This window comes from Manis javanica, chromosome 11, assembly GCF_040802235.1.
Source record: "Manis javanica isolate MJ-LG chromosome 11, MJ_LKY, whole genome shotgun sequence".
Taxonomy (NCBI): Eukaryota; Metazoa; Chordata; class Mammalia; order Pholidota; family Manidae; genus Manis; species Manis javanica.
The window spans coordinates 33503043-33516882 of record NC_133166.1 but is presented as its reverse complement, the minus strand read 5'-3'; the positions used below and the strand labels follow the sequence as shown (position 1 = coordinate 33516882).

General features: G+C 43.3%; 1 protein-coding gene across 12 annotated transcripts in view; it reads right to left on the bottom strand.

Moving 5' to 3' along the window:
• TEAD1 (TEA domain transcription factor 1) overlaps positions 1 to 13840 on the bottom strand; it is a 248569-nt gene that overhangs the window by 37871 nt on the left and 196858 nt on the right. For 11 of the 12 annotated variants that reach the window (XM_037026415.2, XM_073216219.1, XM_073216217.1 and 8 more), the window contains one exon: positions 125 to 298. The exons of the other annotated variant lie outside the window; for it this stretch is intronic. In XM_037026415.2, the coding sequence (XP_036882310.1) occupies positions 125 to 298 (174 nt within the window). The remainder of the gene's footprint in view (positions 1 to 124; positions 299 to 13840) is intronic. 12 annotated transcript variants of the gene reach the window in all.

Sequence of the window (13840 nt, the reverse complement as noted above, 5' to 3'; positions counted from 1 at the left end):
TCCTGCAGGTGCACGTGACGGTGCAGTCAGTGTGAACAAGGGCCAGCTGTGCTGCTCCCCAGTCCCGTACAGGAAGCGACCATTCAGACCCAAACCATCGAAATCACAGCAATGTCTTACTCACCCAGAATTTTACCAGGAAGAAGGCATTTTGAGGGCCCTTTCCAAACAGTTCCTTTAAGCCACCTTTCTTTTCAGGAAATTTGTCATAAATCTGACGAATGTCCACTGATTCGAGCAATGGGTCACTGTAAGAATGGTTGGCATGCCCAATGTGCACGAAGAGGTGTTTGTTGTACTGTAAGAAACCAACAGAAACAATCCCATTACAAACCCTTTGATCATTCTGGGACACACCATCTTGAACTGGATAAAGAGCAGTGATCTTGAAATCCTGGAATTATGCTTTGAGTAGGCTAGGGTCTGTGCCTTTGAAAAGATTAAAATACTAGGAAAAACCATTTTAGTTAGGGATTAAAACAGTTACTATCTTTTCTGACAATGGCATATATTTTTCTAAATGCCTAAAGAAGGTTTTTTGTAGACACAGTAGTAAATAACAGCTTAAATTACCCAACTACCAACCCAAAAACCAGTTCTACCCCCAGTTTCACCTAACTCAATTGTAAATGACAACAACATCCTTTAGAACCCATTACTTACAGTGTAAGCCCAGTAAGAAGTATGTGTGTGGCTAATAGCATTATCACCTAGAATACACTTCTTGCTGTGGCTCCCCTAGCAACAGCATGGATGCAGTGCTGAGCAGTGATACCCACCCAATTCTTTCAGCAGAAGGAAGGGTGTCTGAGCCTTTTTCTCACCAGTCTAAAATTTCTGCAAAAGGGCTGGTCAATATGTGGTTGTCAGTGCAAAATTAGGGTCAGGAGTATAGGTCATTGAGTAGATTCATGGTACAGGGCCAATAAAAAAGAACACAGGTCACTCATTCATGAAAAAGCAAACCAACCAACCAACCAAAACCTGTTTAGTTATTTCACTTTCAAAAGAAACCCTTCTCCTTGCTTTGGTATGATATGATAACAGGACCACAAAGGAGTGTGTCCAAACCAATGGTCCTCAATCTAGGCTGCAGAAAAATCACCAAGGAGCATTAAGGAACATTTAAAATCTTTAATGCTTGGACCCCACCCAGACCCCATTGGTATCCCTGAGAATGAGGCACAGCAATTTTTCATGTTCCTTCAGTGAATTCTAATAGGCAGCCAACTTTGAGGACCACTGGCCTAGCCTCTCTATGCCAGATGCTCCATGCCTGCCTCTCTTGCTGAATAGACAGTAATACCATCCTAATGTGACACAGATAAAGACATGTGGAGGTGCAGAGATTCCAAGGAACTAAGACCCAAAATGGTTCATAAGAGAAACCAGAGAAACCTGTGTCCTTACGTTACCTAGCAGTTTGTTTTCACTTTCCAAGTTTACATTGGCATTTCTCTAACTAGAGTCCTTGTAAGTACTCATAGATCTCATAGGAAATGAAAAGTTCCAAATAAAAGTTTGAGCAAAGCTGCCTGCCAGAAGAGTACTATATACTAGTTAAGACTACAGGTTCTGGACTCAGTCAGCTCAAGCACAAAACTTTGTACTCACTGCAAATCAGCTATGACAATGGGCAAGTGCTTCTCAGTTTCTAAAATGGGGAATGTTTGCATCCACCTCCTAGAGTTGCCATAGAGTTCAACTGAAATACTGCATATGAAGAGCTTAGTACAGCTCACAGATTCAACAAAGAAACAATAAATGCTAGCTATAATTATTATTTATAAAATATCCCTTCTTTGAGATTCCTAGTAAATATTAGCATATTAAAAGCACTTCAGTTAACAATTTTATTCTATGAGGCCAGCATCTCCCTGATAGCAAAACAAGATGAAGACATTACAAAAAAAGAAAATTACAGACAAGTATCCCTGATAAACACAGACGCAAAAATTCTCAACAAAATACTACCAAACTGAATTAAAAAATACATTAAATGGATCATTCACCACCACCACCTGGGATTTATTTCAGGAATACAAGGATGGTTCAATACCTGCAAATCAACCAATGTGATACACCACATTAATAAAAGGATAAAAACCATATGATGATCTCAACAAATGCTGAAAAAGCATCTGATAAAATTCAACATCCATTCATGATAAAACTCAACCAAGTGTGTATAGAGGGAACATCTCTCAATATAATAAAGACCATATATGACAAACCCATAGCTAACATCTTATTCAATAGTGAAAAGTTGAAAGTTTTTCCTCTAAGATCAGGGAAAAGACAAGAATACCCATTCTCACTATTTTTATTCAACATAGTAGCAGAAGTCCTAGGCATAGCAATCAGACAAGAAAAAGAAATATAAGGCATCCAAATTGGTAAGGGAGAAGTAAAACTGTCACTATTTACAGATGATAAGATACTGTATACAGAAAACCCAAAAGACTCCACCAAAAAACTATTAGAATAAATCAATTCAGTAAAGTCACAGGATACAAAATTGATACACAGAAAACTGTTGTTTCTATATACAAATAACAAGTTAGTAGAAAGAGAAATTAGGATGACAACTGCATCACAAAGAATAAAATATGTAGGAATAGATCTAACCAAAGAGGTGAAAGACCTATACTCTGAAAACTTTTAAAACACAAAGAAAGGAAAGGTATTCCATGCTCATGGATAGGGATAATTAATACTGTTAAAATGGCCATACAACCAAAGGCAATCTACAGAGTCAATGCAATCTCTATCAAAATACCAATAGCATTTTTCATAGAACTAGGGTAAATAATCTTAAAATTTGTATGGAACCACAGTAGACTTGCAATCTTGAGAAAAACAAACAAAGCTGGAGGTATCACAGTCCCTGATTTCAAACTATACTACAAAGCTATAGCAGCCAAAACAATACGGTACTGACACAAAAACAGACACATAGGTCAATGGAATAGAATGGAGAACCCAGAAATAAACCCATGCTTATATGTTCAATTAATATATGATAAAGGAGTTAAGAATATAAAATAGGAAAAGACAGTCTCTTCAATAAATGGTCATGGGAAAACTAGACAGCTATGTGTAAAAGAATGAAAGTGGATCACTGTCCTACACCATACACAAAAACTCAAAATAGATTAAAGACCTTAAATGTAAGATCTGAAACCATAAAACTACTAAGAGAAAACATAGGCAGTAAACTCTTGAACATGAGCATTTTTTTCTGAATTTGTCTCCCCAGGATGGGAAACAAAAACAAAAATAAACAAGCAGGGCTACATCAAACCAAAAAGTTTCTGGACAGCAAAGAAAACCATTAACAAAATGAAAAGACAACCTACCGAATGGGGGGATATACTTGCAAATGATATATCCAACAAGGAGCTAGTACCCCAGATACATACAGAACTCATATAGCTCAACACACACACACACCAGAGAATCTGACAAAAAATGGGCAGGACCTGAACAGACATTTCTCTAAAGAACATATATAGATAGTCAACAGATACATGAAAAGATCTCAGTATCACTAATAATCAGGGAAATGCAAATCAAAACCAAAATGAGATAGCACTCACACAAGCCAGAATGGCTGGTATCAAAAAAATAAGAAACAAGTGTTGAGGATGTGAGAAAAGGGGACCCTCATACACTGTTGGTGGGAATGTGAATTGGTGCAGCCACTGTGGAAAGCAGTATGGAGGTTTCTCAAAAAACTAAAAATACAAATATATGATTCAGTAATTCTACTTTTTGGAATTTACCCAAAGAAAACAAAATCAATAATATAAAAAAAAGTATGCATTCCTATGTTTACTGAAGCATTATTTACAATCGCCAAGATACAGAAACAATTGAAATATCCATAGATAGATGAATGTATAAAAAATATGGTACATATATACAATGGAATATGGAATATTACTTCACCTTAAAAAATGAAATTCTGCTATTTGCAACAATATGGATGGATTTAGAGGGTATTATGCTCAATGAAAAAAGTCAGAGAAAGACAAATACTGTATGATTTCACTTATATGTGGAATCTAAAAGCAAAACAAATGAATAAACAAAAGAGACATAAACTCATAAACATAGAGACTAGAGTAGTGATTGCCAAGGGGAGGAGGGGAATGGGTGAAGGGGACAAAGAAGTATAAACTCCCAATTATAAAATAAATTAGTCACAGGGATGAAAGTACAGCTTAGGGAATACAGTCAATAATATTGTAGTAATTATTTTTGTTGGCCAATGGGAACTACACTTACCATGGTGAGATTCAGTAATGTATATAATTGTCGAATCACTGTTGTAACCAATATTGTGTATCGAATATATTTCCATTAAGATAAATAAAGAAGTGAATGCATTGTGGTTAAGAAACATTTTTATAATTGGTATAATCCCAAGTTTCTTAAACTCATGTGTTCACAAAACCCTGTAAATATATCCTGAAGAAATGCTGGTCTAAACCTAAGACTTGCTACCCATGCTGTGGCTCTCTGGCCACACTTCCAAAGGGTAAGAGGCCCAGCGCCCCATCTGATACCAGCTGTCCACAGTGCTTCACTTACGGGGAGTATGGCCAGGCCCTTTCACCTTCTGGGATGGGGCCAAGGTCCTTTCTTGCTCAGCATCAGACTGCTAGAGCAAGGCTTCAAAATCTCTTAAAGGCATCAGGTGAAATGTAAAAGGGCTCTGGCTTGGACCCCACCTCTGTTCCAGCTACCTGGTAGATTTCAGGTAAGACTTAGCCCTGGGAACTGTGTAAGAACAAAGTATGTCTGTGCCAGAAGAGAATCAAAAACATAAAGTGAAAGCCCTCCTGGGTGAGGGGGGTGAGGTCACAAGGGGTGGTGGTGGGTCTTGGATCTTTTCGTAAATTTTCTCAAATGCTGTCACATCACCTTTTCAATTAAAAGCAAGCAAAAGCCCACAGAAATGTACAAGGCGCTGCTGCTATGGGGCTTCCAGTTTCATTAGTGGACTGATGGACTTTCACTAGTAGACTCTCAGTTCTCACAAAGAAGAAAAAGTAACAGACCAAGTTGGGGGCACAGACACTGGTGTAATGGCACTCAAAGAGGAAAAGATGGGTGAGGGGTGTCTGGCTCTCTGTTCCTTCTCTAGTCACCTGCCATTACCAGGGCTGAGAGCAAAGGCATTGCTCCTTCATTATCCATTTTCTGCAAGTCCATCCATCCAACTCTTAATAGCCTCTGGTTGCAGCAAGCTCTTAGCCCTCCCTACCCAGGTCTGAGAGGCACCAGGTCTGTCATTTCTTGGGCCACCTACAGATAGTGAGTTTATGGGAAAGAATAGAATGTAAGCAAAGCCTTGGGGACACCTGAGAATATACTCTACACCTCTCTGTTGAGCACCACACTTACTTCTTTCTCTCACCAGCTGCCCACAGGCGAGGGCAGAGCTGGGGTGAAGTTAAGAAGCTTTGAGAGTTGTACTCTTTGCTCTTGACATCAAAATTCCACTGTACTGTGGAATTCAGGGACTACAGTCCAGACCTCTATGTGTCAAGTGGTCATGAAGGTGAATGGGGGGTAAAATTTATCATACTTCAATGGGGGCAATGAGAAACAAGTTGAGTGTAAAGCACAAAACTCCTGAGCCAGATAAGAACCTGAAATCTCAATTTTCTGATATTTACCATGGGGATATAATACCTATAATGCAGAACAGATCTGAAGATTAAAGGAAATAATGCACAGAGGGTGGCCAGTATAGGTCCTAGGATGTCAGAGTGTTGGATAAATAATAGCTGCTAAGATTACTATTGTTGTGGTTTATTATTATTATGTGAGATTACTAGATCCTGGGGTTAGAAGCAAAAGAAATTTCATGCTTTAGCTATCCCTCCTGCCTAGCAAAGAAAACACAAGCCTAAGTAGCCAGGAGCTAGGAGCAAGCTGTGAAGCATGTGACTGTACAAATCCTTGAGCATGGCCCACTTATAACAAGCTTCTTGGGGGGTGGGCCTCTCACCTGTGTGTGAAGGAAGGAAAAGAACTGCACGCATCAAAGTTATATGCAACATGCTTTCTATATATGGCAATCCTTGTCTCACAATCACACTGTAGGTGGGTTATTTTGAAAATCATTTTACAGATGAGGAAATGGAAGCTTAGAGATGGACAGTCTTGCCTGAAGTCCCACATCCAGGAATAGTCCTGGAGTTAAAAATAAAACTTGGATCTGTCACTGTCCCGGTCCATGCATTTGTTGCAAACATCAATCATACTGTTTCCCAGAAGAAAATGCCTACTAGGCCCTCCTAACTCACAACTACTTTTTCTAAAAGTTGATTTGGGGGTACGTGGGGGAAGCTAAATAGTGTTTTCAAAATTCTATGAAGTTAAATTAGAATTCGGGATAAACATAATGATTCACCTATGCATCAGACAGTCTTCAAAGCTTTCTATTTTGAGGAAGTTACCTGGTGCCCAAGCGGCTGACCTGAACTGAGCAGGGCAAACTGTCTTTGCCAAAGGAAATCAGGCGGTGTGTCCCTGAGCGGGTGACGTGAAACCCAAGCCTGACTGTTGGCATCTGAGTGGCTTTATTCCTGCCAAGAGGTGACTTTGTTTCTAAGAATACAAAGGACTGAAGACGGTGTCCTGGAGACCACAGCAGTGAGACAAACAGAGCCCTCTCTCACCTGCAGTCAGCCAGGGAGGGTGGAGTCCTTCGGCCTCCACATCCCCAGAAGGCTGAAAAGAAGAACTCTACCCGGCATGTTTGGGTGCAACTTTTAATGAGACTAAAACTCTATAAACCATTTGATAAGGCTCTAACTGCTTCCCATCTTGCCAGTTCTCCTTTTAAGGGAAGAAGACGAGGGTAGGTGCCTTACTGCCCTCCTTCCTTCCCAAATTAATCCCGTTTCTTGCTGGCAGTGTTGGTTTCCCCAAAACTAAAGGTGAGACACAAAACTAAAACTGGGCAATTTTATTATATAGAATAGAAAACAAATTATTTCCAGTAACAACCACCAAAACCCCCAAGTATTTGGGGCAATCTGTAATCAGAAACAGGGTGAATGAATATCAATGAGTCACATATACCAAAGCCTAAGATGAAATTTCCTTAATATCCAAAATAGAGGTTAACATTGGCTCACTTAATTACCAAACAGCCTTCTAGGCACTCAGCAGATATGCGGATTATCATCATATCAGTGACAACAACAGAAACTGTACTCACTCTGCCTATTTCTTTTATGGATTTCCGTAGAGCACACCAGCACAACTGCGGTCTGTTATATGCCAGGCACTGTGCTAGGCACAGGGAATCCATAAGCCAACAGTATAAAGTCCTTCTTCTCATAGAACCTACAGAGTAGCTGTGTAGAGCTAGTTTACTGCCCTTACAGTCAGAACCATGCTGCTTGTGTAAATATACATTCTCAAAGATTCCTACAGAGAAGATTGGGATTAAAAACAGTCAGCAGCATCCCCTCTCCTGCACATCACATCACTTAAATCAGCACTTACCTGCTCTTTTTACATGGATGACTGTATTCTCCAGCACTAATCATATACCATGTTATTTATTAGCAAGAAGAACATATGTGGGTGGCATTCATATTGCAAATATGAATAAAGATTCCCAAGTCTACAGTGAAAACCCTGAGGAAATCTAAGTTAGCCGTCACACGGGAGAGCAAAAATACTCGCAGGTTTGCACGGTTCTAGAAAACTGACCTCTCTGCAATTCTCATGTATTCTCAGGTTGCTACAGGACAATGTGCTCTTATGAAATGAGGAAGTAAATAAAAAAAGAGGGAGATGGGGCTCTGACCCAAAAGAGAGGTAAAAGAATGTACCAGCCAACAGCTGGGTGTCTCCAGGCCCAAGTGCAGGAGGGGCTGGAGGGCCCCTGGAGGGACGTCATCACAGGGACAATGGACCTGAAAGAGTTTCTGACTTATCTGACCATCTGTAGAAGAGTCTGAGGAAATTTTGAGGCTGGATTAGTGTGTGCATGTAAAAACTGAACAAATAAAAAAAAGAGGCAATAACAAATCCTAGGAAAAAGCAAGTTCGACAATCAAGAAAATGGTTCTAATACATCTCACATTAACTCTGCTGTGTGCAAAATTTGCCCAGGTTTATAATATAAACAAGGAATGTTAATTAAGCCAAAAACTGTGATAAAACCACACTGAGGAGATGGAAGATGGGGGTTAGGGGGCCACATGCAAAATTTGGAGAGAGCTAAGTCCTGGTCTTCCATAGTAAGAAGTCAACAGGAAATCTCTCAAATTAATGGATCAAGATATATATTACAAGCATGTTATTTAGAAACATAGAGATACTATACAAAGAAATGGCTGAAAGGTCTGTAAGCAGTTGACTCTGAGGAGTCGGACAGGGAGGTGGAGAGATGTGGTGTAGGGGGGCTGCTGTTTTTCCTTATAGACTATAAATATGTTCAATCTGGCTTATATACAAAGCACAGGTATTGATTAAATTAAATAAACAGCCAATCAAGAACTATATTGAAACATCATGGAAATTTTTGAGGAAGGCAAAGAACTATAAAGAGAAACAAAAATATTAAGAGTCATGCTTCAGGATGTTTATTCTAGTTGGCCACAAGTGCCCCAGGCTCCAAAGGAACTTAGATCACAGAGCTTCCCTACGGCTCATGCAGGATGGCTGAGCAGAAGCTGGGCTCCTTGTCTGCCTGCAGGGTTCACCAAAAAGGCCAATGCTACACCGGCAAAATCCTACTGGATGGAGAATGTCCCACAGCTCAGCAGCACCTGACAGAATCTGAATACACAGATTTCTCTTTGGACTCTTCTTTCTCTTTATTGTCATAATCCCTCTAGTTATTCTTCACAGGAGGTATGAGCAGTGATAAAGGTGAATATAACCCAAAAAGCTCAACAAAGTTACTTGCAATGGGTTATTCAGCCACCCTGGGGGTTTTTAACAAAGGACTTTTCTCACAAAGCTGGTGTTATGAGGTCATTCTTTTCCCTGATCCTTGGCTTGCTTCTCAGATCTTCGCTGCTTAGAGAGTCTGTGTCGAACAGTGGTGAGTGTTCTGACCCTGGAGCCTGATGTGGTCCGGGCCTGCAAGCTGGTGCTGGCATCACTGCCCAGCTGAGTCATCTGGGACAGGCCATCTCAGTCCTCTCCACTGAAGTTTCCACATCCACGATGCAGAGATATGAACAGTACCCACCTTAGAGGAGTGGCACAGGGATTAAATGAGATATGCATGGAAAATATACATCTCCGTACCCAGCACAATCATTTGTTACTGCTATTATTGCTGTTCTCATTTCCCCAAAAAATCATGATGTTTCTTTATTTTGGACAAGATAATTTGAAATTAAGATTGTACCTCAGATGGGACAAAATGGAAATACTAAAATTTAAAGCAGGAATTGAGAGGAAAGTTTCAGGCACAATAGGATGACTCTTCCTATCCCAATACCACGATTCACTACTGTAGTGCAGGGTGGCTACGCGGGGGGGCATAGGAATGGTCTGGCCCCTGCACTTCCCCATGCCCCTCACTGCCTGCTGTCTCAGGCATGCAAAGTTTGTCTCTAAGAGTAGGGCTGCCCAGGAGGCTGCCCATACTGCAGATGAGACAAACCAGAACAATACAACTCCCCAGAGAGGCCACTGGGGTTTTGTTTGCTTCTTTCTCTTTTGTAAAAGGACTGCTAATATATTCCATTCCAGAGACCTCTGATGAGGCAGTTTGTTTTTTTTTTGATGGAAGAGGAAGGCAAAGCCCTAAACTCTGCAGGCCCTTGGCATCTGCGTGCTCCCTGGATATGGCCCAGCCCTGCGCTACACTGTCTGACGTGAAGGCGGTGTCCATTTCTCAAGCTTGTCCCAAAAATTCCAAGTATGTGAAGAATGTAGGAAAACCCTGAAAAATGACTGCTGTCAAATAATACTAAGAGAAAAATTATAATCCACTTAGGAATTTAAAGAAACCAAGACAAATAACTCATGCCAAGGGATACTAACATACAAGCTGGAAGAGAACAAGGACAAATCACCTGCATCTGCTTCCTGTCATGCTCCAGCCCAGACTGCCCAGACACCTCCAGGGCAGCCTGGGCCTCCTGTGCTGACCCCTAGGGCCTGCAGGGACCAGCAGTGTCTGTGAGGCCAAGCCAGGAAAGCGACCTGCAACCTGGGCCCTTGGCGGAGTGGGGGCTCGCCGGCGCTCATCCCCAGGAGGCTCTCTCTCCTTAGCTGAATGCTCAGCAGCACCAGCCCTGTTCCTGCTGCTTGGCCCCCAGGTGCTGCTTCATCCCTTCCCCTGCGCTCTCCCCAGAAACATCACTGGCAACAAGAACCAAAGACCAAGCAGGCCCTTCCTTCCAGGATCTCACATCAGGATACGGCCCTGGCCCCACCTCCCACGTCCACTACCGTCTTCATGGAGAGGCTATACTGTCTTAGGAGGAAGTATGTCTTCCCGACAGAAGTGCAACCATTGCGGCCCACTGGGTACGGGGACAGCAACCAGCACAGGAGGCGATGGAGTGCTGACCCACTAAGGAAAGCAGATGGGGCCTGGCTGGGCCTCTTGAACTGCTCAAAAACCCAGATTTTCAGATGCTTTCAATTGCCTTATCCCGAAATGGCAATGAAGAAAGAGTGTGAGTGTCCAGAGCCACTCAGACACACATGAACTGCCCACGGCTGCTGCGAGAGGGGAGGACTGGTAGGCCAGCTTGGTGGCCATGCGGACAGGCTGGGAAGAATCACACCACGCCACACTGAGCCGTCACTTCCAGCACTGGAGGACCTCCACCACCTGCGTCCCACTGAAGACCACGCTTGACAGAATGTATGAGAAAAACCTGGAAGAAGCACAAACCTGGGCACAGCCAATGGTCAGACCAGCTGCAGCCTTCCTCTGAGAATCTGGAAGGCCAAGTGTGTTTTCTGACCATTTATTCTAAGCATGTGATACAATCCGTAACAACACAGGGGTCAGAATCCAGGCTTGGCTGTTTTTGAGCTGTGTGGCCTGAAGCAAGTGCTTTATCTTTTGGGGCCTTGGCTTCCTCACATCAACACTGGGATGACACCTGGCCTGCTCACTTCCCAGGGTCAGTGTGAAGGTCAAATACAACAGTAAACACGACAGTTCCTTGTGAGCCACAGGAAGCTACACAGATGCTGGTATGCAGATTTACCATAAAAGAGCCACATGCAAACCACAAACTGGGGGAGAGATGGAGCCTCCGTTCTCAATGCCCACAAATCCGGATCCACCCAAACAGCCCTTTCTCATGGACTTGGGAGCTGGGAGCCTACTGCCTGCTCCACCCTGTCAGGTGAGATCCTCCTGCAATCTGGAATTTAAACCTTGCTTCTGATCTTATCTCCTGTTTCTCCAATCTAACTCCATACAAACCATCTGCCCTTCTTTCTGTCAAGGCCTCATCAATGTCACATCTCCTTAGAGCTGCTCTGCCACATCTTCCAAACCAAAGATCTGTGGTCTGACAAATGTATTTTTGGTTGATCTTTGAATTAAGGCCTTTAAAAGAAGCTATAAAGATAGGAATATTAAATCATCCTTGGGGCCACACTGACCAACTGTCTTCAAGGAAAAGAATAAGGTCATCTTGCAAGTATGTCTGCAGAACTTCAAGGAGGCCCCACCCGCAGCCTGCCATTCCGCAGAGGGGAGGACCTGGGGCTCCCGCAGGCCAAGACGGTTGCTGCCTCACCCCTCAGCCCCACACTTTTAGGCTGTTCTGGGCACTTAAAATCATCAGGTGGCAAAACCCCTTGCGTCTTGGCTGAGAATCTGCCATTGCCCCAGCCTGAGCATCCTTGAGGAATTCTCTGCTCCCATGGAGCCCAGATCAATGTTCTTATTTCTCTTTCCCCAAACGTCCCCATCACCTTCCTTCACTGCTGCCATCTGTGAGACCGTAACGGGCCCGTCCTTCCCAGTCCCAGGTGGCCGGGATGGCGCCTCACTCGCACTGCCGTGGGGTGGCCGTGGGAAGGCGCCGGTCCTCGAGAAGGTCTCCCTGCGTGAGGCTCATCACGGCCACCTTCCCTCAGAGTCCTCAAACACGGGCTCCGGATTCAGAAAGACAAGGTTCAAATACCATCTATGAGCTGGTTCCTGGGCTCAGTTACTTACACTCTCTGCACCTCTGTTTCCAATACCTGCTTCACCAAGTTTATTTTGAAGACAAAAAGAAACAGCATTATCACAAAGGCAGTTCTTCACAATCCTGCCTCCTTTCCCGTTCCGTGACTCTTCGAATTACATCACTGTCTCTGGTCTCAAAAATTCAAGTCATTCCCATTACCCTCCTGTTCTCACAGCTAATTAATCCCCACAGACTTCATTTTGTCAGCGCAGAGTCTCTCCCTCGGCCATTCCCTGGCTTCTGGCCCCGCGGCCCGTGCCCGTGCCCTGGGTGTGGGCCCCGCCACCCATCACCTGGCCAGCAGCATCTCTTCCCTGCCTCCAGCCCATACTCTGCAACCGTCACCTTCCTCGAACACACACAGAATCGCATCTGCTCCCCAAAAAGGGAGTTGGGGTGGGAGAAAACATCTTCACGTTATGCTCTTCAGGTATTAAAATCTGTGGAAAGATTTCTAAGAAACGAGGAACAGTGGTTACCTACTTGGGGTGGGTCAGGAATTAGAAGGAAGCCAAGTCTCCCTCTATTCTACTTAAGCTTATAGACTTTTGACCATGTGAATTTGCTACCTGTTCAAAAACTTATTTAAAAAATATTCTGGCTCCCACCTGAATTTCAGTAGAGTCCAAACCACCTGGTGGTGAGCAGCTCCTCCCAAGCCTGGGTCCCTTCTGTGTTTCTGGTCCGATTTCCTGCTACATTACTCCTTCAGGTTCAAAACGCATGTGTGGAGTGCTCGACATGTCCAGGGATGGTACGAACTGGAACTCACAGTAATATGTGAGAGGTCCTAGCATGCCCACTGACAGACTGCAGTCAGGCTGAGCTGTGGAGCATCTGCTCCAGATTTCACAGAGCTGGTCAGAATTCAGATACCAGTCTTCTCATTCCACCAGAGAGAACATGTTGCCCCTACAGCATGATGGGACATATGTTCTAAAGTCCAGGTGGGAACATTCTTTGCTTCTCCCACTTCTTTGCCCCCAGTGCAAAGAAGAATCACAGAAAAGGGCTGGAAAAGGAGCTCTGAGAAAGCTCAGCCCAACTCTCTGGCCAATGTGAAAGGCACTGCTACATCCAGCCTGGGTTTAGGGAGCTCACACTTTGGAAGGCAGCTGTATTTCTGTTAGAATAATTTCTTTTTATTTCTCCAAAAGTACAGTGAAGTGGCTAAAAATACAGAGTGGAGCCAAACTCTGCACGGCCACTTCCTGGCAGTGGATCTTGACAATGTATCCTCATGTTTCTGAGCCTCTGTCCCTGTACGAACAGACTGTACAGAGGAGCAGTACCTGTGTTATAGTCCTTGGCACATTGTGCTTCTGACACGGCTCAGAAGGGCTGATGATTCTTACCACTGCTTCTATAACTGAAGGTATTTCCCTTGGTGAACTGAGGTATGCCTTCTCTGTTTGGATTGATTCCTGTACACATCACAGAACTTCTCTTCTTCCACATGTCAGTGATTCTTCAAAATCTAAAGAGAATAATCTCCTAGTCCCTGTCTCTCTAATCCCAAATCTTTCCTTTTTAGCTGTGTAACTCTTACCTAAGTAAACCCTCACTCACTCTTCCTGCTTACAGCCCAGGTTGCCAGAACAGGCCTTAAACAGACAGCCTATTGCCTGGGAAGTCTGAACCAG